General features: G+C 41.4%; 1 protein-coding gene across 1 annotated transcript in view; it reads right to left on the reverse strand.

Annotated features, from left to right (window-relative positions):
• The window catches only part of Trank1 (tetratricopeptide repeat and ankyrin repeat containing 1), an 83,500-nt gene that overhangs the window by 36,183 nt on the left and 24,787 nt on the right, over positions 1–22,530 (reverse strand). Inside the window, exons 3-9 of the mRNA XM_087905108.1 lie at positions 18,117–18,334; positions 14,406–14,556; positions 13,490–13,608; positions 11,761–11,844; positions 11,386–11,524; positions 9,830–9,961; positions 6,797–6,967 (exon numbers count right to left, since the gene is read on the reverse strand). Of these exons, the coding sequence (XP_087761234.1) occupies positions 6,797–6,967; positions 9,830–9,961; positions 11,386–11,524; positions 11,761–11,844; positions 13,490–13,608; positions 14,406–14,556; positions 18,117–18,334 (1,014 nt within the window). The remainder of the gene's footprint in view (positions 1–6,796; positions 6,968–9,829; positions 9,962–11,385; positions 11,525–11,760; positions 11,845–13,489; positions 13,609–14,405; positions 14,557–18,116; positions 18,335–22,530) is intronic.

Genomic DNA, 22,530 nt, shown 5'->3' on the forward strand with positions numbered 1-22,530 from the left:
AAAATGTCTACATCTAAAAGATCTCAAAGGAGAGGGTCCCATCCTAGAGTCTTCGGTGTGTCATTAATCCTTGACCCGTTAATATACAAAACTAGGCTGACCTTACATATACTCCAGTTTACCTACCCTCACCCTAACAGCTACTGGGCATGAGCATTTTAAGTGAAGGATGGTGGACTGTTTACTATCTAATTGGCCCCCATAAGCTCATGGTGAATGGCACTATTAGGAGGTGTGGCTTTGTTGGAGGAAGTGAAGTGTTGCATCACTGTGGAGCTTTGAGGGCTCATATATGCTTAAGCCACGCCCACTGTCTCAGACTGCTTCCTATTACCGCAAATCAAAGATATAGAACAGTCAGCTACTTCACCATTTCTGCCTGCCATCATGTCACACCATGATGATAAAGGACTAAACCTCTGAAAACATAAGCCACCCCAATCAAATGTTTTTCCTTTGTAAGAGTTGCTATGGTCATGGTGTCTCTTCAGAGCAATAGAAACTCTAAGACGGGCATATAAAAACTTCTTACAGCACCAGCTTTTACTGCCAGCACTGCAAAACACTTGAAGAACATTAGCAAAAGAGCCTCTATAAACCCAAAGTCAAAGTGAAGGCACTCCAACGTCAGGGACACACATAATGGTAAAAGAGACCTGAGGGGTCCATGAAGAGTTACAACATTATCTGATATGCCTTCTCTATACACCTGGATCCCATTTTAACAAATAAAGTCAAACACCAGAAATATACACACACAAATGTCTGTGGTAAATACCCTCGGACTTACAGTCAAAGAGCCTCAGCTGTAAAGCAGCAGGAGGAGCCACCACATCACATACTACAGGAAGGACATGGCAAACACTTGTCAAAGACCCCTCATCCCCTATCTGGAGGCCCATGCTGAGACAGAAAATATGCATGGTGTTACAGAGACTGACTGCCTCTTCCCTGCTTCCTAAAGTGCCTATGGCCACACTGAGAGCCTCAGTAAAGAAGGAAAGAACAGGACCCTTTGTAAAGAACTTCCTTTCCTACCAGGCTAATGGAGTTTGCTACTTGTCTCTCTGCACCACACCTTTAAAAGTCTTTCCAAAAGATCATTCCTCCCCCCCCAAAAATAAGCATAAAAGTCAGATGAAAATGAACAGGCTCAAAGAGACAAGGCTGTATAGGAAACCCATGATTGCATGACAAAGACTAGTGAAGGAGGCAGTGCAGACAATACAGGAGGCATACAAACATGTTATATGTTACAAACAACACAAATGCTTAAGAGGGAGTTCTAAATGTGGCAAGTGATGTTCCTGGATTAAAGGCTGCAGGTGCCCTTTGATTAGCAAAATTTTCTCTTCCTGTTTTCAAAATGTTCACAGCTTAGTAAGAGACAAAAGAAACATCAGAAAACAAGGTTGCTTATGTCCCACAGATTTTTTAAAAGATGGCTATTAACTGAAACATAGTAAGAAAGACAGACTAAAAATACACCAAAGTGTAGTTAACAATAGATTGTTATTGTTACACAAAACTCCAATTTTATAAAATATCTGAAGTCAAAATTAAAGGGAGCTTCTAAAGTTGCAAGAGAATTCAGAAGTCATCAAAAAGAAATAAATCATCTCAAAAAGAGACTTTTTTTTACCCAGATTCTATCATTCAAGGTATAAAAGACAAAACTAGTACATTTTATTACACACAATTCAATCATCAAGCTAACATATCAATCCCATTTTATAAAAGAAATATAAAAATATATAACTGCTTAGAATACAAGACTAAATGGTCAGTTCATAGATACTTTCCTGGTAAGTGAATTTGTAGAAAATTAACATTTTATTTCCTACATTTCATGCATTTTTTAAAAAAATATTGGTTCACAAAAAGGAGGAAAATATAACTGATCCTAGGTCAATACCCCAGTCTGAATTAAGTGAAAAGAAGTAAACACCCCCCCGCCCCCAGTATTGAGAGAGCACAGCAGAAAGCAACCAGTTCTTCCATAGCCTGGATCCGAGCTCACAAGGCAAAGCCTCAGGAGGCAGTGAGGAAAACACAGGCGGACAGGGACAAAGACTCCATCTTATTCCTCTTAGTCCTAAGGCCTAGCAACAACAAACAAAGCAAGTGGACATGGTGCCACCTGGTGGTGGCCACCAAGAGCTGTCAAAGACAATTTTATAATCTTGACTGACTGAGATTAAAGCTTTATTGTTCAAAATAGAATTCCCCTGTGACTGGTGAGAGATGCCGAATCTAGGGTCCCCTCTGAACCTCCCAAATCCCAATCTGCATGCCCACAATGAGAAACCTCTGGTCTTGAGAACAGTAGAAATGTTTAGCAAAATCATTTGTTTCCCACTTGATGCCAAAGGCTGCCCTATCCAAAGAGCTCAGTACCACTACCAGTAAACAGAGTAAATGGAGAAAGCCCCTTTAATCCTACTCTGTAGCTTGTTCATTCATCCAGGTGGAAACCAAATACTTGTTCTAACAGGGCTGCACTCGGGACCACATGTGCAAACATCAGCACTGATCAGATCAGACTGATCAAGACAAAGATCAAGCAGCCTACAGGGGGAGCCTCCACAAACTAGAACCTTTATTTGTCCTTGCAAATGATGAGAATGAGGAGGTATGGCACACACAGCTAAAGTTAGATTCATCTTCATGCCTGTGCCCCAACACTCTTTTCCTTTGGTTCTTCCATCTTCTCCACTTCTACTTGAACAGAAAGGCCTCTTGAAGGGCTTAAATCTAAAAGCAGCCAGATATAGTGACCAGTAACTTACTTACATAAAATCCAAATAAATAAAAGTAAATTTTCAGTTCTCCAAATGCATGTCATATACATCAATAGCGATATGTGACTAGTAGCTATGTCAGACTAAATGGATGTAGAACACTTCCATCTCCTCAGATGTAACATTACATAGAGCTTATCTAGAAAATTATCCAACTGTCTCCTTAGTTTTTAAAATCGTAGTACAGGAAAAGAAATCTTAAAAACAAAATACATGTATGTAACTCCATGAAGCTATATACATTCAAAGGAGCAGTGTGGTAAATGTTCCCACGCAGAGTTACATTCAAGGACAGACTTCTATAAGGGCTCTATCTAGGAACACTTTGGTACACAGAGAACTCAAGGATCCCTTCCTGCCACTGACTTCCTTTTCTTGCTTGATTGTATCTTGCTGGGGTTTTTGTTTTGTTTTGTTTTTTCACTTTTAATTTTATGTTTCTCAACTGTCTTTTACTATTCCTTCAGCATAGCAAGAAATATCTTCATGATCAATGTTCTGAAACATCTCTGCATAATCTGTATCTGTCAACGAGAATTTGGTCCAATGAGGGTTGGAGCCAATGAGAACTAGGTCCAATGAGAGCTGGAGTCAATGAGAACTGGGTTCATGAGAGCTGGAGCCAGGGAGAACTGGGGCCAATGAGAGCTAGAGCCAGGGAGAACTGGGGCCAGTGAGAGCTGGGGCCAGGGAGAACTGGGGCCAATGAGAGCTGGGGCCAGCGAGAGCTGGGGCCAATGAGAGCTGAAGCTAGGGAGAACTGGGGCCAGTGAGAGCTGGAGTCAGGGGGAACTGGGGCCAATGAGAGCTGGGGCCAGTGGGAACTGGAGCCAATGAGAACTGGGGCTTTAGGCTGTAGCAACCACAGTCAACTACACTACCTGGGAAGCCAACTAGCAATCCTGGAATACTGCACATTCATTCCTCTTGTGCCTGCTTCTCTGCCAGCAAGCACTGCCAGCAAGCATTTAGCTCTGATGAGCACAATGGAGACCAGCATAGAGTTCACTGAGCTTCTCTAGGTTCCAAAACCAGGCTGCTTAAAGAGGAGGAAGGCTGTGTCAAGGTTAGGGTGTGACTCAGAGGTAGAGAGAGCACTTGCTTAGCAAGGACAAGTCCCTGGGTTCCAACCCCATCATCACAATAAAATAAAGCCTGTCTCAGATGAGATGTCTTTAGGATTAGATATTAAAAGGTTCCATTAAAAAAATATTCAAGCTATTCTAAGAAGACAAGAATTAATAATAATTATGCAAACATGTCAACCACTTCCTATTAACAATGGTCCATTTTTATTATCTCTTTTTTGTTTGTTTGTTTGTTTGTTTGTTTGTTTGTTTTGAGACAGGGTTTCTCTGTGTAGCTTTGGAGTCTGTCCTGGAACTCACTCTGTAGACCAGGCTGGGCTCCAACTCATAGAGATCTGTCCACCTCTTCCTCCCAAGTGCTAGGATTAATTTTGATATTATCTTAAAACTTCCAAATTCATAGGCAAAATTTTAGATTTCTAAAATTATGTGAAGGTCATTCTGAAACTGAGATTATATAAACAAGTTATCAAAAAGCACATCACAATGGTTGGTGAATTAAACTATCCTACAAGAGGGAAATTTTAATTTCTTAGAACATGCATACATTTAAAAACAAAGTCTGGTATATTAGTCTGAAGTTTGAACACCCATGGGATGGGGAGAGTTGAGACTCCACAAATATGGTTCACTCTTCTCATTACAATGGCCTCATGGAAACAACAGAAGAGATTTTAAATTAATAAGTAAAAGTTAAGACAGTGGGAAAATGCTATGGTGGTGGTGGGGTGTTCATAAAAATTAGCTTCAATCTTCCTGACATAAGAGGTTTGTCTTATGGGTACTGAAGAACTTGCTCGGAGATGAAGAATACTTGTTGTTCTTCAGGAGGGCCCAGGTTTGATTCCCAGCACCAATAGGTTGGCTCACAACCACCTGTAACAATGGAATCTGACACCCTTTTCTAGACTCTAGCAATATACTACACACATATGATGCACTTACATACATAGGCAAAACACTCATATCCATAAAACAAAAATAATAAATCTTTTTTTAAAAAAAACTCTTGCTGGATGGTGATTGTACACACCTTTAAACCAAGCACTTAGGAGGCACTAGCAGATGGATCTCTGTGAGTTCAAAGCCAGCATGGTCTATAGAGTTCCAGGACTACACAAAGAAACTCTGTCTCTAAAAACAAAACAACAACAAAAATTTCACCAAACTCTGACAATTCCAATAATTCTGAGATGACATCAGACTATCTCCCACCCCCAATAACTCACTTCCCATAGCTGCCTTCATTTAGCCACTGAAGGAAGTAAATCTTCCTGAGAAACTTAAATATCTGCAGGATACAGACACTGACCATTTCATATACATTATCAATCTAGTCTTTCATTTACAAATATAAATGATGGGAAAATCAGGAGATAGTCAAAGGAAAGTTTCGGGAGCTCTAACAGCCTGTGAGGGCAGCAAACACATGGTGGTGTAATGACACCCATGCCTGCAAAATTCATACACATAAAATTTCTTGAGGGAAAAAAATAAAACAAGAAAGAGTTTTTATAAATTAAAATCATGGTTTTCAAGTTTTAAAATGTACAGGGCACAATGGGAAATACATAAGGAAAAGATCAAGACCATATATATATATATATATATATATATATATATATATATATATATATATGGAAAGCAGAGAAACACACAAACCCAAGAAACTTATCCAATGACTTAATCATAGGAGAAAAAATGCTGCAAGGGAATAAAATGATAGGAGACATTTTCCCTGAGCTAAGAAAGACAGATTAAAAGGAACCAACAAGTGCCACAAAAGAATGAGACCTCCACCCTGATATGTCCCAAGGAAATTTGAGAACTCGAGGCTAGAGTTCTAGAAAAAGAAATGACTAACATCAGACTTCTGAACAGTGGAAATGGGGGTTAAAAGGAAATTAAATATTTTTTCAAAATTGTCATACAATTTTATAGAATATTGTCTAAAACTAAAATGTATTTACTAATACCAGAAAAGGTTGCCACTAAATGATGGCAGGTTACTTATGGGGAAACACAGCCTAACTACAAAAGGGTAACAAAAGGGGATAGCAAAATGCTGTCAATAAAATAGAATAACTATATCTGAATTATCAATCAATATGAAGATAAAGACATTTTCATAAACTCCTTATTTTTACCACCCACGTGTCCTCCATGAAAAACTTCTCTCGAGTAGGCATTCTTACAAATCAAGAAAGAAATCAATAGGTAAGAGGAAGTATAAAAGTCATGATGAGTACAGGAGACATCAGACAGCACTGCCTAAAGAGGATCACATTGAAAAAGCAACGGTTTCAAAACAGTTGATGATTCACTTCTATGGGCCCAGCCATGCCACTTATGGTAGGAAGAATAATATTTTATACAATCACACTACCATGAAAATGCCACCCACTGGTTTCCAATTTTAGAATCAACCCATAGATGAAGCAGGGAAAACTTTAAGAGTTAAGGATAGAAGATAAATGATACAAACAGCATCACCACACAAGCCCAGCAGTAGAACTGGAATAACCATCCACTCGATCTCGATCTTACACAGCAGTCTCTACAAATCAACAGTCAAGAAATAGAGGTGGAAGTATATTTTGAATTGTCAGCAATGACCATTTCTGAGCAGTAGGCTTAATTTTGGTTGTCTTCTATTCAATATGTTTTTCCCTTTTTCCATGTGCATACATACTATTGAAATGTAGACCTAGAAATGTTCCAAGAACACTAGAGATGCTTTATAAGAGTTATCTCATTCTGTCATTAGAAACACATTTTCTGAACAGTGGAGGGGAAAGATCTCAATTCCATCTACACGTACAAAGAAAAGATAAATTAATTTGCATCTAATATCCAGAACTAGTTCCCTAACACCTCCCTGCAAAAAGTAAATTCACTGTACTGTACCTGATAGGCCCTTAGAACTTGAAGCCAGCTTTTCCAGGTGACTGTTAATTTTCTCAATAGCTCTGAAGTTCTTGTTCCTCTTCAGAACATCCACAGCAGACCGAGAGTGTCGATCTAGCAGAGTAGGGTCTGCTCCAAAGCTCAGCAGCATCTGCACATCTTCTGTTTGTCCTAAGGGAGGCCAAAATGAGAAGGGGGGATGCTCATGGTTCCTTCCATAAGGAGATGTCCCCATGAGTGCTCAGGGACTGGGGTTCCTCTTGTTTAGGAACCTAAACTGACAGCCTTAGGCAGTCCACCCAACTGCCCCCCTCAAAGCAAGGAGTCCTGGTGTGGAGTGGGAAGGACAATAGCTTTTAAGAGGTTCAGAAGTGCGCTCCTCTCTACCTTTCTCCCCTCTCCTTGGCAACAAGCAAAGAGAGGGAAAATCTGGTTACTAGGCAACAGTTACAGCTGTAAGGATAAGAGCAAGCTGTGACTTCAGATTTCTTTATCCCCTGGGGAGGAAAGAGAATATTGTTCCAGAAAAAAATTTAAATAAATTATATATATATATATATATATACACACACATACATTACACTACACACAGACACACAGACACACACACACACACACACACACACACACACACACACACACACACGCACACACGAGCCTGTCTGGTGATAGAAGAAAAAAGTAGCAACTGCTTTGGCATCAGGCTTTTCTATTGTTGTCATTGTTACCACTCTTTAACCCCAACCTTCTGGCTATCAGCTCCATTTGAGCTCTGATATACCTATCTGACAAGCATTAAGGTGTCTCAGTGCACAGATTTGACACGTTTCAGATTGAAACAGGTATGTCCCTGGGGTGCACAGGACTTAGGCAGGTACAGAGAATTAAATCAGTGTTAGCCTTCAACTCCCCCATGTAATATTCACTAAAGTTTGCTGTCTGACAGGGATCTCCAAGCCAGTGTCTGTCAGGCTGCTCACAATGCTGTCTTCTCCCATCTCAATACTCACAGCTGCTTCTCTCACCATGCAAAAATTAAAAACTTATACTTCCTATCCATCAAGATCTTAGTGTGGTAGGCACAATACTAAGCCCTAAGAGTCCTGATCCATGGTGTATGTATACCCAATCATGTATTTATTAATTTAGGTACTTCGGCAATGAGCTTAAGACAGATTATCCAGTTAGGCATGACCTAGTTTTGAGAGTCAGATGCCAAAGTTCTGAAGATCATAAAGGAAAACCAATCATCGAAGATTCAAAGATGAGAGGGACTTAATGCACCAGTTCTCTCCTGCTGGTTTTGAAGGTAGGGGATGCCACAGAGTGACTATGTGTGGCCTATGGAAACTCAGAAGACTTCTGGAAGACATTCAAAAGAGAAAATTGAGACCTTAACCCAGCATCTTAGATTCTGCTCCACCAAATATGCCTGAAACCAAACCTGAAATTCTAAATGAGACATAGCCAAAGTCAACATGTTGAATTCAGACTTTCTGGAAAACCAGCAGAAGACCCAGTCGCATCAGACCAGACTACTGACCCACAATAGTCTGTGAGGTAAAAAATGGGTGTCAAACAAAGGAAGGAAGTGTCACTGTAAGTCACCACACTGTCAGTACTTTGTTACCCAGCACAGGGAACTAAAGCAATTAGAAACAAAGGAGGTTAAAAACTTTCTACCTGCAGGTTATCAGATGGTCAATGAAAACTAACTGGGGCTTGTTTTAAAAGGCATTACCTGAGCTGGCAAGATGACTCAGCAGGTAAAGGCACTTGCCACTAAGACTAACAACCTTAGTCCAACTCTGGAACCCATATGATGAAAGAAAGAGCATCAATTCCCAAAAGCTAGCTTCTACTTACACACATCACAGACACACACACACACGGTGTTGATTAATAAAAGGAGGAGGGAGAGAGAGAGAGAGAGAGAGAGAGAGAGAGAGAGAGAGAGAGAGAGAGAGAGAAATCTCTATTTCCAATGTTGCTTGCCATCAAAAGATCACAGCTGAGTCTCACCAAATCTGCTGCAGATGATAATACCACCATGCTGTGGGAACTCCTTAAGCCTTTAGGATATTAGGACACCAGTCCACTTAGGACGTGGTCATGCACAACAAGTGCAGACGAAAAAGTGGGTGCAGCCCTTCTTTTCTGCTGGACTCAGTTCCAGTTCCCAGTGCACACAAAGGACTGCGATCACTACCTTTACTGTGAGTTTAATCCCCAAATAAATAAACCTTTGTTATACTCCATTCCAGGCTATTGTGGTACTCTTTGGGACTACTACACCACCAGGCATAAGTGTCACCATTCCTGCCACCTTCATTCCACTGACACTGAGAATTCATTACCATTGTAGAAAACAAAAATGTTCTGTATTTGTTTGAGACAGGATCTCACTATGTAGAGCAGACTGGCCTCAAACTAAAAAGATTCACCTGTCTCTGTCTCCTCAATGCTAGGATTAAATGCTAGCACACATGATGAAAAAAAGGTTTTCTTACAAAACCAAGAGAAAGTACATAATGATGGGCCTGAGAGTTTGGGGGAAGAAAGTGTCATCAAAGAGCTCAATGGGAGTGAGCAGCTTTCCTCCTTCAAAGTCTAACAAAGTCTAACTTCTCTTCAGCTATACCAATCTCTCTCACATGTGGCCTGTATAGCACTGTGTATATAATAGGATGTAATTCCCATGTTAGGTTCTAAGGACCATGAAGACCATGGTGGTTGCCTGGTTCCACCATGCAATAAATAAAATAAAGAATAAAGGCACTTTGTAGCACACAGTAGGAGAGTATGTGGGATGTAGCCAGAATCTATGTTCTTGAGTCATTTAACCCCACAGAAGCCACTTGAAAGAGCCCAGTGATTCTCCTCTCACCTACCTCCTTCCTGCTTATGCCTGTTTTCCCAGATATTGTCAATTCAAGGGAAAGTCTGGTCTTCTGAGTCTGCCATGTGTGGATTTTCTAATGTCTGCAGGCACTGGACCCACAACACATCTTCCAGCATAATAGCTCTACTCACGCTTGATGGAGTATCCTGGGAAGTGAGCAGCAGCAACATGCAGGACAGTGCAGCCAGCATCGTCTCTGTGGTTGATGTGGCCTTTCCACTCAGGCTTGTGCTCCATTATCCACCTGAAAAGCTGATTTCCCCCTGGACAGTAATAAGTTGCAAATATTATTTCTACATAAAATTAAGAAATCAAATCAACTGTATGCTTCCCCTAAGGGATAAAAATGGGGACTATAGCACACATTTATACTCTCCAGCAGAAGATATGAAGGGAAGCAGGCGTTTCATTATAACCTCAGGTTAGGTACCCTAGAAGGCTAACAGGAATCTTACCCACGTAGCTTACTGAGGGGAGAAACTCTGGAGTAAAGGATGAACAAGGCAGAGCAGGGCAGGGGAAGGAGCTAATCAAGGGCATGGCCTAAGCTACATCTGGTTCCAGCTATTGTACAGAGGAGACAGGACGGGGTTTTGACCTTCAGGACACAGGTGAATTTCTAATCTTCACATGTCTCCTCATTTAAAAGTTGGGTCCAGGATTAGACTGCTTTTAGTCAGGCTTTGCTTCTACATGTTTATCTACAAATCCCTGTGTAAGAGGAAGAGTAGCATCGTGTACAAAATCCTGAGTGTATCAAGTGGGTAATGGTGGAGCACAAATAAAACACGGAAGAAAAATCCTAAGCACTGCCACCTCCACTCCCCTCCAGGAAGATGACACAGCCCAGAAGAGCTAAACAGAGCTCTCTCGGCTCCTTTTGGTCCAGAAAGGTCAAACTTACACCTCCCAAAAAACACAAGTTTCTATCTTAAGGGTTGGTATAAGTGTTTTGTATTAATGACAGACTCAAATATTTAATTTTGTAAAGCAAATGATAAAGCTTTAAGGAGTCTATTTTATGAAAATGGAAGTTCTATTAGGTCTAGTGGAACCTGCCTGTAGTCCCAGCTACTGTGGAAGCCAAGGCAAGAGGAACACAAATCCAAGAGTTAATTCAAAGCCAGAGAGAGAAACTAACAAAACACAGCCTCAAAATTAAATGGGTGTGAGGTGAGAGTAGCTGAGTGGCAGACAGTTGGCCTAGCATGTGTAAAGGCCCTTCTGTCTAGTCTAAGAGAGAGAGAGAGGGAGGGAGGGGGAAGAAAAGAATGGGAAAGAGAGTTTGTGTGCAGTCCTTGGCAATACAACTAACTGTTAAAGTACCAGTTCATGGTCTTTTCAAGGATCTTCCAGTCACAGTCCCAAAACACAGTTGCAGGCCCTCTGGGCTAAACAGAAAAACATGCTGAGGGGCAGAATCAGACAAGCTACCTCTTTCATAACAGTTCTCTCTTCCAATCTATATCTGGGGCTCTACTCTTCTGTCTAGACTTTAAAAACACAAGATCTTTGCAAGCTGAACCTCTGGCAACTACTGAGTGCCGGGAGAAATGAATATGCTTTGTCCTCACCGAAAACCAGAATCGCTTGGATAGACTGCCTTCAAGTAGCTCAACTCTGGGCAGAGTCCTCTGCCTCTGGGCTGTCAAGAGCTAGGTAGGTATGCGAATGGGAGAACACTCACTTGCTTGGATGCAGAGCCGCATGAGAGCATGGAGAGGGTTGGGTCCTATGGTTTCAACATTGGCACCAATGGAGATGAGCCACTGAACCAGCTTGGGCACTTGCTCCATTTTCTCATAAAGCCCAATGAAGACATACTTCTGGAAAAAAAAAAAAAACACAAGACACACAAATAGAGTCATGAAAGTTACTACATCAATACAAAACTTAAGCTCTTTCACCCTTGCAGTTTTGAATTGGTAAAACATGAGTTAACTATTCTCAGCCCAAGAGCCCCATTAATAAAACATCTACAATGAAGCAGCTACTGGGGATGTCCTAAACACAAGTGACATGGTCTCCTACAAAGGCGCATTTCTAGAATCGCCCCACTTACCTCAAAGAGGCTTCTCAGTGACAGCTCAGAGACATGAATATTGCTTGGCAGCCGGTCTTTCTTTGCTGACAACAGTAGAAATGACTGCTTGCAAGAAAGAACAAGAAAATGTGGGCACAGCAATCTTCTCCATGGCTTATTAGAACAGAAGGGTTATTATTGTATGACCCAACAACAACAAACGAAAACAAGCTTCATCTACTTTTTAAGCTACCTACAAAGTTTGTCAGACTAAACCATGATAACCAAAGTCTCTCTGTCTAGCCACCTGACTAGCTGACTGTAAGCAAAGCTCTTTTCACATTCCCTCACAACCTGCTAAAGACAAGATTCTCTAATATCAAACATCTTAGCAGGGGATGAGGGCAGCCTGGTGTCACACAAACCTAAAATTCCAGGCTCTGTATAACCATGCCTAGAGACACCTCTCCCATACACATCCTTGCCATTGGACTAGGAGCATAGAAAATGAGACTAAGGCCATATTTTGCTTCTAAATCCTTTCAGCTTGGTGTACAGTTAATGGTCGCCTTCCAGAGGCCCACTGTCCATGTCCAGCCCTAGATAAAGCACTCAAGAATCTGACAGTCAAGACCGTTGGCCTGGCTTTTAAAATGCTTCAGTCTCCAGTACTTGAAAACTACCTAGATGTCACACAGCTAGAATGTTGGGCCTGCCCCTTGGGCTGGATTCCTGAGCCTTGCCTTGATTGTGTAGGAAGAAAATGTCAGATTATTATAAAGATCCTTAGCTCAGCAGTTAGAGATTACTCAGTGGTTAAGAACACTGCCTGCTCTTCCAGATGATCAGAGTTCATTTCCCAGCACCCATATAACAGCTCACAACCACTTATAACTCCAGTTCCGGGGACCTGATGTCTTTTTCTGCACCCCTTGAACACCAGGCAAACATGTAGTACACAGACATACATGCAGGCAAAAGAAAATCATACACATTTAGAAAGAAAAAACTTGTTAGCTCAGTGCTTAGCATATTGTAAGACTTCAACACACACTAGCAGATTAACACCCACTGCCTTTAACCATTCTTTTTAAATTTTCAGCAAAACCCTGAGAAAAAAAGGAAAGTAACTTTGTATGCTGCAACTACAAATGAAAATCTGAGATCTAAGTAGTAATTGGAGGATTAAGGCTCAAAGACACCTCCAGCCTCTTTCAGCTGTTATTCACCAATTAGCAAATTCTTAAAACTACACAGAAACCTTCAGTTGTGAAGATGGCTCCCTTGGTAAAGTGCCTGTCATATGAGTAAAGGGATCTGAGTTCAGGTTCCCAGCATCCACTTAAAAAGTCAGGCACAGAAACAGACAGAAACAGAAACAGCGGGGCAGGAGAAGACAGGTCAATCCCTAGTCTAATGATGAGCTCCAGGTTCAGTGACAGATCCTGTTCAACAAAATAAGGTGGAGAGTGACTGAGTAAGGCACTCCACATCAACCTCAGCCCCTCTCCAAGCACTACACACACACACACACACACACATGCCCATGCATCTGCCTGCACATATACACACACAAAGAAGTACACATCGCATATACCGTACATACCAGAAGCCATCCACACCGAGAATAAATAAAAATATATGTTTTTAAGAAGCTATTCTGGCATCAAGATGAAGAAATAATGCATTACATTCCTTTGGTATCGAGAGAAGAAATGATTTTAAAAGAGTGTGTTTTCCTAGTGTGAGAGCCACCTCCTGTACTCACATGCCATAATCCTTTCTTTGCCAACTTCTCTATTACTGACTGCCACACTTCTGTTGAAAATCCAGCAGTGAAAATATGATCAAAGCAGGGCAAGAAACTCTGCAAAACAATGGAGTCACCTGAAAAAAAATTCCATAGTTTAGAAACTTTCAAGTGAGCGGAGTCTAGAGCCTTGAGGAAATGTTCCCCAATGAAGACCACATAAAGTCAAAAGGTAAGTTAAAGATCTCAGGAGGAAAACTCACTTCAAAGTATAAAGTTCATTCTGACTGAATGGGTAACAATCATTTTAAGTTTGTCCAGAGCTGGATACTGTCAGGGCAACAGACTGCAGCATCTCTGGCAAGGGATGTAATACACACGTTCCCTCTGAGCCCTTCTGGAATGAGCAATAAGGTCTCTGATCCCTGGGCAAGCTATGATGCCAAACACACATTGTGAGGTGTCGCAGGGCCTTTCATCATCCCTCTAGGCTGATTTTACAATAAACAAGGTGTCAATGAAACGGTACAGCATATGAATGCTTGCTACACAGTCTGAAAACTTAAGAAATAAGATAAATGCATACTGAGATGCATAGCATTATTTAAAAAATAATTTTAGCAGGTTAGAGAAAAATAGTTGAAAGTCACAAAAAAAGAACAAAATCATCTAACATAAGTTTAGTAAGTAGGAAATCTCTACCCATCAACAAAGGCTATAAAATAAGACTCCAAAGCTTTAAGTCATTAGAGTAATCAGACTTCCCTGTTTTTACAAAGGTACAAGTCACTGAAGTTTCCAAAATGCTTTCTGGTAGGACCAGTTTCATTCCAACTGAATATACTAGTCCCAAAAGAACACCCTGGAGTCATTTTCCCATGAGGCATTTGGGGTAAGTAACAGACTTAAAATACTTGCTCCCAATTTGACTTACTGCTCATAGTTGTGAAGATTCCGACAAGGAAATCAGGAACCTGCACTTGGTCTGGGCTTCTCTGCAAAAGTCGCAGACCCTCAAAAAACATGCGAGCAGCTTCATAAGGCTGGAGCAAGTGCAGCAAGGAGTAACCAGCCCGGTAGTAACCCTGGAAAAGAACAAAGTAAAGCTGATGTTCCATTGCTTCTGACCTGCAGCTGCTGCCGGAAAGAAAAGCAAGACTGCAACGTAAGGATTTTACTCCAGAAGCCTTAGTTGTGTTCAAAGAAACTCTCCCCTCTTCTCTCACACCCACTCTCTGTCTCTGCGCCTCTCTCCCTCTCCCTCTCCCCCCCCCCCCGTGTGTGTGTATGTGTGTGTGAACGAGAGGGTGGGAGGCTTATGTGGAAAGCAGAGGTCGAATTCAGGTGTCTTCCCCTATTGCTCTTCACCTTACTATTTTTTAACAAGATCTCTCACTAAACCATTCCAACAAGACTCCAGTCCCCAGGACCCACCTATCTCCCTCTCCAACTTGTGATGGGGCTACAAGCATGGGGGTAATGGGGGTCCAAACTGAGGTCCTCATGCTTGCACAGCAAGCACTTTCTCCTGAGTCCCCAATCCCAAGAAGAGCTTCTAAGATGGCTTTCCACATAATACTCTGTGTCGTGTCTTTCTGATCCCTCTTACCTGTTAGGAAAATATGTAACCCTGTCCATCTCTACAGCCTCTGAAACATCTAACGTGACAGAGGGAAAGCATGAGTATAGCTTATTGTTCACACTGCGAATCAGTCTGAGCAGGAGAATGAAGTGTCCTATGGCTGGCGTTCAGAAAAAGCGAGACTTCTGTGTAAACGCAGAAGTTGTTCCTTGTTCCCTTTACTCAAAGTAAACACAATTTCCACTGTATGTAAGAAAAAACTGCAATGACAAGCACTGAGAGCTACTCAGCTCTGTATTATAAGCAATAGGAACAAGAGGCAAAAAACATATTATTTTTTTCTCTAAAAAGAAGAAAATTATAACTAAAAGGGAGATGAGGCCAACAAGATGGCTCAGTGAGTAAAGGCACTTACTGACAGGCCTGATGACCTGAATTCAAGTCCAAGACCCACATGCACAGGCAAGACCAACTCCACAAGTTTTCCTCTGACTCCACACACATTAGGGCACAATTATGCCCCCCCACACACAAATTAGTTAATTAGTATAAAATAAGCAATATTTAAGAGGAAGAATGATCTGGTTTTACAAATATGCAAGTGTAGGACTCCAAATAAGAATAAAAGCACACCACCTCCCCAGTTCTATCAACTGCAGTGGCAGGGACCCACCAAGACTACTGTCAGAATTAACAGAAGGGTTCACAACCTGGGTTCATGCAAAAGCAAGCACTTAGAAATTCCACTTAATCTTGAACCTCTCAGTATTTATTTATCTGAATTAACCTTTCGTAGAATGTCTAAGGAGCTCAGGTAGCAACTTGAGAAGAGGGGAAAACTACAATCTGTACTATGTTGGGTTTGTTGGGCTTTAGGGTCTTTTTCCCAACCATGTGAGCTAGCACAGAATTTCCCATTTATTTGTTTCCTCAGATCTAAAATGTCATTTTTTATTCTGTGGGGATGAAGAGGATGGGAATATTCTAACCCTACACATGTTGCTTTGGCATGAAGATTAATTTAAGATGAAGGCATTTGTGATTCAAAGAGGCAGAGTAAAGCCTTCCTGGAGCTGGAGCCTCCCTCTCCCTGCACACAGAATCTCCTGGGGGGACAATTACCATAAACCCAACTGAAGAAGCTTTGGGTCACAGAGAAGAGCAGCCATCAGCACTCAGGTGGCTGCACACAAACCTGCGCCCTAAAACAGCCCTTGCTTTGCATGTGTTTCTCCCACAGGTTGCAGCTCCTACCCCTAAGGCCCCTTACCCTTGTCTTTTCATTCTTGTTAAAAAATAACAAACTTTCAGACTTGTCTCCTTCATTATAATCTTCTAGGAAATCCCCATAAAAATAGCAACAAATCAAATTTGTGCTTTTTCTCACCTTAATTCACTGGGGCTTCAGCCACTGAACTAAAAGAAGTTAGCATTTTCCTCTACTACAGAGAAGAGTGGGAGGGGGAAGAAAAGACACCTAGGAGCAGGGAGTAAGAATGGAGGAGTGGCTATGGTTTCTATGCTGTTAGAAACTGGGACTATCACCACACAAGGAAACTGGGAATATCATTCAAAACTTCCTCAGGCCACAGCCAGAACTGTAGGAATGTATGCCAGGCCCAACTACTCCCTACCCTAGCACAAACCTGAGAAGATGTCTCAGAAATGTGCTTCCATTTTCAAGTTCAGTAAGGTCTAAAGTGTCTATCCTCCACCCTGGGAATGGAGCTCAGTAGAGGAGTGCTTGCTTTCCTAGCAGGTACCAAGGGTAAATGTCTACTTATAATGCAAATTTTTAAGTCTCCCTCTGAATATTTGAGTCATTTGTGGCTCTAACTTCCCCACCTTTTCCTTTTGTGTTCTGCTGCCAACTATTTTGTTTAGTATCCTAATGTGGGAGGTCCTTCTGTATATGTGTTGCTTTTATTGGTTAATGAATAAAGCTACTTTGGCCTATAGCAGGACAGAATGTAGTCAGACTGAAAGATATATAGAGAGTAGGTGAAGTCAAAGAGATGCCATGTAACCACCGAAGGAGACAGATGCCCCAGAACCTTACTGGTAAACCACGAGCCTCATAGTAATACATAGATTAATAGAAACGGGTTAATTCAAGATGTAAGAGCTAGCTAGGAATACACTAGAGTCATTGGCCAGTGTTGCAATTAATATAGTTTCTGTGATTATTTCGGGTTTGGGCTGCTTAGAAATGAACAAGCTGCCTCCATCTACAGTATTCCCTTAATTCTTGCAGCCCTTGGCATCATCTCATTTTACAGTTAAGGAACCTGAGTTATAGCAAGACTCTCTCATGTACATTAGAGCATATAACAGAAAGGCTAATGTCTGGTGTTTTTCCCAGTTTATGGAGGAGCCTTTCTCAACTACTCAGACCATTCATTTAATACACTCTTCATAGTCATATAGCTACAGACTACTGTTTAACTTAAAGCCTCATATTTTACTTTCTGGCTATTCTTCTCTTCAATTTAGTATGAATTACTTAGGGTCTAACATTCCTTTTGTGTGTCTTGAAACACCAATGATGAGGCTGTCTTATAGGGTCAGCACTTGGGCCATTTCAACTGAAAAAAAAATCAGATTAATGTTTGCCAGACTGGGCATAGTGGTGTATATCTTTAATTCTAGCACCAAGAGGTATAGGCAGGAAAATCTGTTTGAAACCAAGGCTAACCCTGTCAAAAAAATAAATAAATAAAGGAAATGTTCACCATACACCACCACCACCACGATTTACTGATCTGAAGTGGAGCTTTGTTAAAATGAAGCGCAAGCATCTTCATCTAACTACATCAGGTCTAAGGAGCTCCTCCAGCCTCTCACTGAGCACCATCTACCAGGGAGTCAGATTCCACTCTCCCAGGCAGAGTCTCAACACCCACCATCCCTGTACTACTCCTCTGGAGTAAGGCTCCCCAGCCCATGGACCTCTGTCTGAAGAGCAAGTGCATTCAAAGAGATGCATTCCTAGAACATCCACTTTGACAAGAAGGAAGAAAAACAAGCAACATAAGAGGAGGGAAGCAGTCACTGCTATCATACCTTCACATAGGTTGGGTCCCATTGGAGACACTCCTTGGCAGCAAGAAAAGCCTCATTCCATTTCCCAAGGCTGTAAAATGCATTGGATTTATTGCACAGCAGCACAGCCAATTCCCGAGGGGGAGTCCTGTGAGCAAGAACAAACCAGAAATCAGCAAAGCCATCATTCTGCAAATTCAGGGCATAGTCTTCAAAGACCACCACTCTGGAGCTGGTTACTGCCAGCAGGCAGAGAGTTTAGTTGGAAATACCTGTTAGGCATATGAGATCTGTCTTTTGTAGCCCCCTAAAAAGACAGGAGCATTTACAATGTAGAAACCTGCTTCCCTGCTCCCAATCTCTGCTCATACTTTTAATGATAAATGCTTTCAACATCTTAACCCCATCAACCACACCGATCAGTACAAATATCTTTATTTGTAGAGAACATTGGTGAAAATGTATTAACGATGATGCCAAACATATGGGGATGGGAAGGCATTCCTACCAAGACTTTAAAGAGTGCAGATGAGGCATGACCCATTCCACATGCACACCATATCATAGGAAGAACCTCTCAGAACACAGGCTCTACAGGCAGGGGATTCCAGGGTACTTGCATCCATTGTAGATCAAAGGGAACACAAGGGTTCTAGGTGAATGAGGTACTAGCTCCTAACTACTGTTTGTAAGGAGGGACATAGTTGGAAGACAGCCAAAGAGGTGCCCTCTGAAGCATGGCGGGACAAGGGCCACCATGTCTGCACCCAGAGCATACAGGGCAACAAGAGTAATGCTGGAAGCAGGCTGGAAGAAGAAAGAAGGTTCCAAATGCACCACAGTGTCAGGGGAGCCCAAGTGTCACTTGGGATGTTAGACACACGGGGTAGGGGGACAAAACTTGCTATTTTTACACTTATAAAATGAAAAGGAAGTCCAAGTCACTATGTAAAGAATTATCTACGTACTGCGGATAAAAAACAAAAACTGTAAAAATGATCTGTCACTATCCCCATTCTCAACCTTCTGTATCTGCCTTCATTAACTTCTCAACTATCCTTCCAAGTGGAGGGACGTAAGCCCTGAGACACAAAGCAGTGGGGTCAGCAGCAGATAATAAGCAAAGAGGGAAGGGAATAAAGGGCAAACATAGGACATCTCTCATAAAACAGAAAAGGCTCTGGATGAGGGAGAACCCCAGTACACAAGTAACTACCTGTGAGAGGGACACAGTGCTTCCCCTCAGAGCTCTCCTCTGCCACTCTCCCCACCCAGCAAAGCAGCAGCCCTGCTAACCCCAGACTCCAGAGCCATAGTAGAACAAATCTATAGTCTTAAGGCACTAAGTGTGTAACAGTTTGTCACTTCAGCGACAGGAAACTAATAGAGCAATAATGCTGAGGCACTGTGTGCTTTTTCATGCACACAGGGAACTTTCCAGAAATGGCATCATAATGAACTAGATACAGAAGCAGGTAAGACTTGCAAAAGCAAATTTCTTATGATATTGTTTATTTTGAGAAATATATTATTCATAAAAAATATCTTCATGCATCTATTATTATTATTTTATTTTGCTACTGTTATTTTAATTTTATTCCTATGTGAAATGAACTTTTGTAATTAATATTTTAGACTAGCTTATCAAACTATAGGTTCCATCATACTATTTCTTTATGGTGACTATTCTTTGTTCTCATTCGTTCTCCTTCTCCCTACTGCCCTCCCCTGTATCCACCCTACCCTGGCTAGGTTCCCTCCCTCCACCTAGATAGTTTCCCAATATTTTAATATATTAATAATTCTTAAAAAAAAAATAATTCTTTTTCTCAGTTTTGAGTTATAATTCAGAATATATTGATAGTTACAACTATCAATTGTACAATTGATAGTTTATTTATAGAAATAAAACTCGCTGGCATTCTCAGTCATTTCTAAGCCTGTCACATGACACTACTGTGTTTGAAAACGGGTTTTCTAAAGTGAGGAAGGTGCAGTGAGCCTTAGAGCCTGTAATATGGCCCTGTGACAGGGGTAAACAGCAGAGAGAATCAACCAGATGAAATCAACAACAATGAAGAAGTTTAGGGGTCCAGCCACCCCAGAAACTATAGTCCCTTAACCAGATGGGAGGGGAAGTTCTGTTATGTTCTCTAGCAGACCCCATTTTCCCTGTCCCAATAGCATTCCTTGTCCTTCTGTACTAACAATGTATTGAGGACAAATAGGAAGCGGTATGAGAAAGGAAACAGAAATTAGGCCTAAGAAATGTGGAGAAAACATAGATAACAAAGCCCTCGTTTAGGCCAAAGGAAACAAAGGCTAGAAAAGCTGAACATTCACCCGCACTATATAGTGCAAAAGAATCTGGATGACTTCACCACACTTATGGATAGCCAAAGAGAAGTTCACACTCTTAAGAACCTGGATGCCAGATTCTTTCAACAGATGAACACAAGCAAATAGGTTCACCCTGTAGAAAGTGGAAAGCTGGCTGCCCTGCTTGCTACCAGACCCATGTGGGGTACAGTCACCTTCAAGCCTGTTTTATGGAGTCCATGGAAGCAGGTCATTCTAGCCCCACGCACCTTGAGAGAGCATACCCTGAGAAGACTTTTCCTTTCTCAGTTTCCTTGTGGCAAGAACATTCCATGTGCTCAGTGGCCTGCTAGGAGTTGCTTCCAAGCGCACAACAGTATATACTCAGCAGGTGCCGAGCACTAAGACAGTCACATTCACTTGTCACCACAGCCCATGAGGAAGTATTGTACCCACTGTTTACATGTGAAAACAGGCTCAAAGAGATTTTTTTTACCCCAGATCTGATCAAGTTTCTGACCTAGATCTCATGCATGTAGGACAAGTACACTTCAGTTGATAGTCCTTCTTTCCCTTATAGCCTTATATAACTACAAACCAACACAGACATGCATTGCAGTTCCGAAGACCTCATGTGAAAGTGGTTAGGAAACGGGCCCCGGTTTCCCTAGGCCCTTCCTTCTTAAAATGCTATAAAGCAAGCCTTGGAACATTTGACCCAGAAGCTGTTTACGTCCTCCAAAAAGTCCTTCTTTTCAGTCACAGTCTTCTCTGCTCACTGTTACAGCTCAGTGACCTAGCATACAAGTCCACTTGTTTTAGCTGTGGTAGAAACATTTTAATGCCAAACGTAAAAAGGGTACAATGACCACCTTGGATTTGTCTCAAAGGTTGGGGAAAAGGGTCTGATATCCCTGGTTTCATGATGGGGGCTCTAAATATGTTGAGCAAAGGCAGGAGCAGAGAGGCCTGAGAAAGTCTTAATAAACAACTACCATGAATATGCAGAGAAAAGTGCATTTCAAAAGAGATACCCCTTCCAGTGTGGCAGCATTGAAGGCAAAGTGGTGGGGAGAGTATTAAATAATGACAATACAGGCATCCATGTATGTATGTATGTATGTATGTACCTATGAAGTCCTAAAGTTTGTTGAGCGTCTTGCTGATCAAGTAAGTCAATTCTTGGGGATGTAATAATTCTCATTACTTTTGTCATTTCAAATCTTGTTGTCAAGGAGCTAGAGGAAGGAATTGAACTGAACAAGCATGATGGTGGCTTAGTTTAGACACACATAAGCTGGCTGAGAAAGAGACTTCTGAACCCCACTGCATTCCTTAAGTAGAATTTTATGAAAATGAGGCCCATGATTCCTATACCAGTCAGAACACAAAATTCCACCCACACTTCTCATTCTGTGACTTGCATTTATTCAGGTCTGACTAAGGAGGACAAGAAAATGTCAAGGACTGACTTACAAGGGAACAAAGCGCTATGTTTCTCTTCCAAATACTGTCAGCCATTTGCCAAACAACTATTTATCAAACTGGCCATTACCAGAGAGCTAGAACATGAAAATCCCCACCACTGACAAAGGGTCAATACCTGTCCTTTAAAAATATCTTGCTATTGCTAGAAAAGTCCAGCAAGCAGCTGTGCTGGTTTGTTATAATGTCAGCCTTCGGATGCTAAAGCAGGAGAGTGAGTTTTAGGTCACTTGTTATTACACATATGTGACAGAAGTGATTTCAAATTTGGGAGAACTGGTTACAGGGAAATAGCCTTATGGATGGCTACAACAGTGAAAACTGGAAATAACCCTAAATGTTTGATCGCTCCTAACAGATCTAAGGCAATTATAGTTTACCCATGCACTAGAATGCCATACATCGGCTATTTTAAAAATCATGTAACAGACATTTAATGACAGAGTTAGTAAAAGAAAAATATGAGCTACACAAAGTCATATATCCAAAATTAAATTTTCAGTAGACAAAACATTGAAAATATGGCAAAATGGCATCAGCCATACCACTGAAACTAAGTAGGGTTAGGGTTTTCATCATATTTTTTCTTGAATTTTCAGCACTTTACAATATATGACCTTCGTAATCAGAG

The sequence above is a fragment of the Myodes glareolus genome, chromosome 4 (genome assembly GCF_982192425.1).
Source record: "Myodes glareolus chromosome 4, mMyoGla1.1, whole genome shotgun sequence".
Classification (NCBI taxonomy): domain Eukaryota; kingdom Metazoa; phylum Chordata; class Mammalia; order Rodentia; family Cricetidae; genus Myodes; species Myodes glareolus.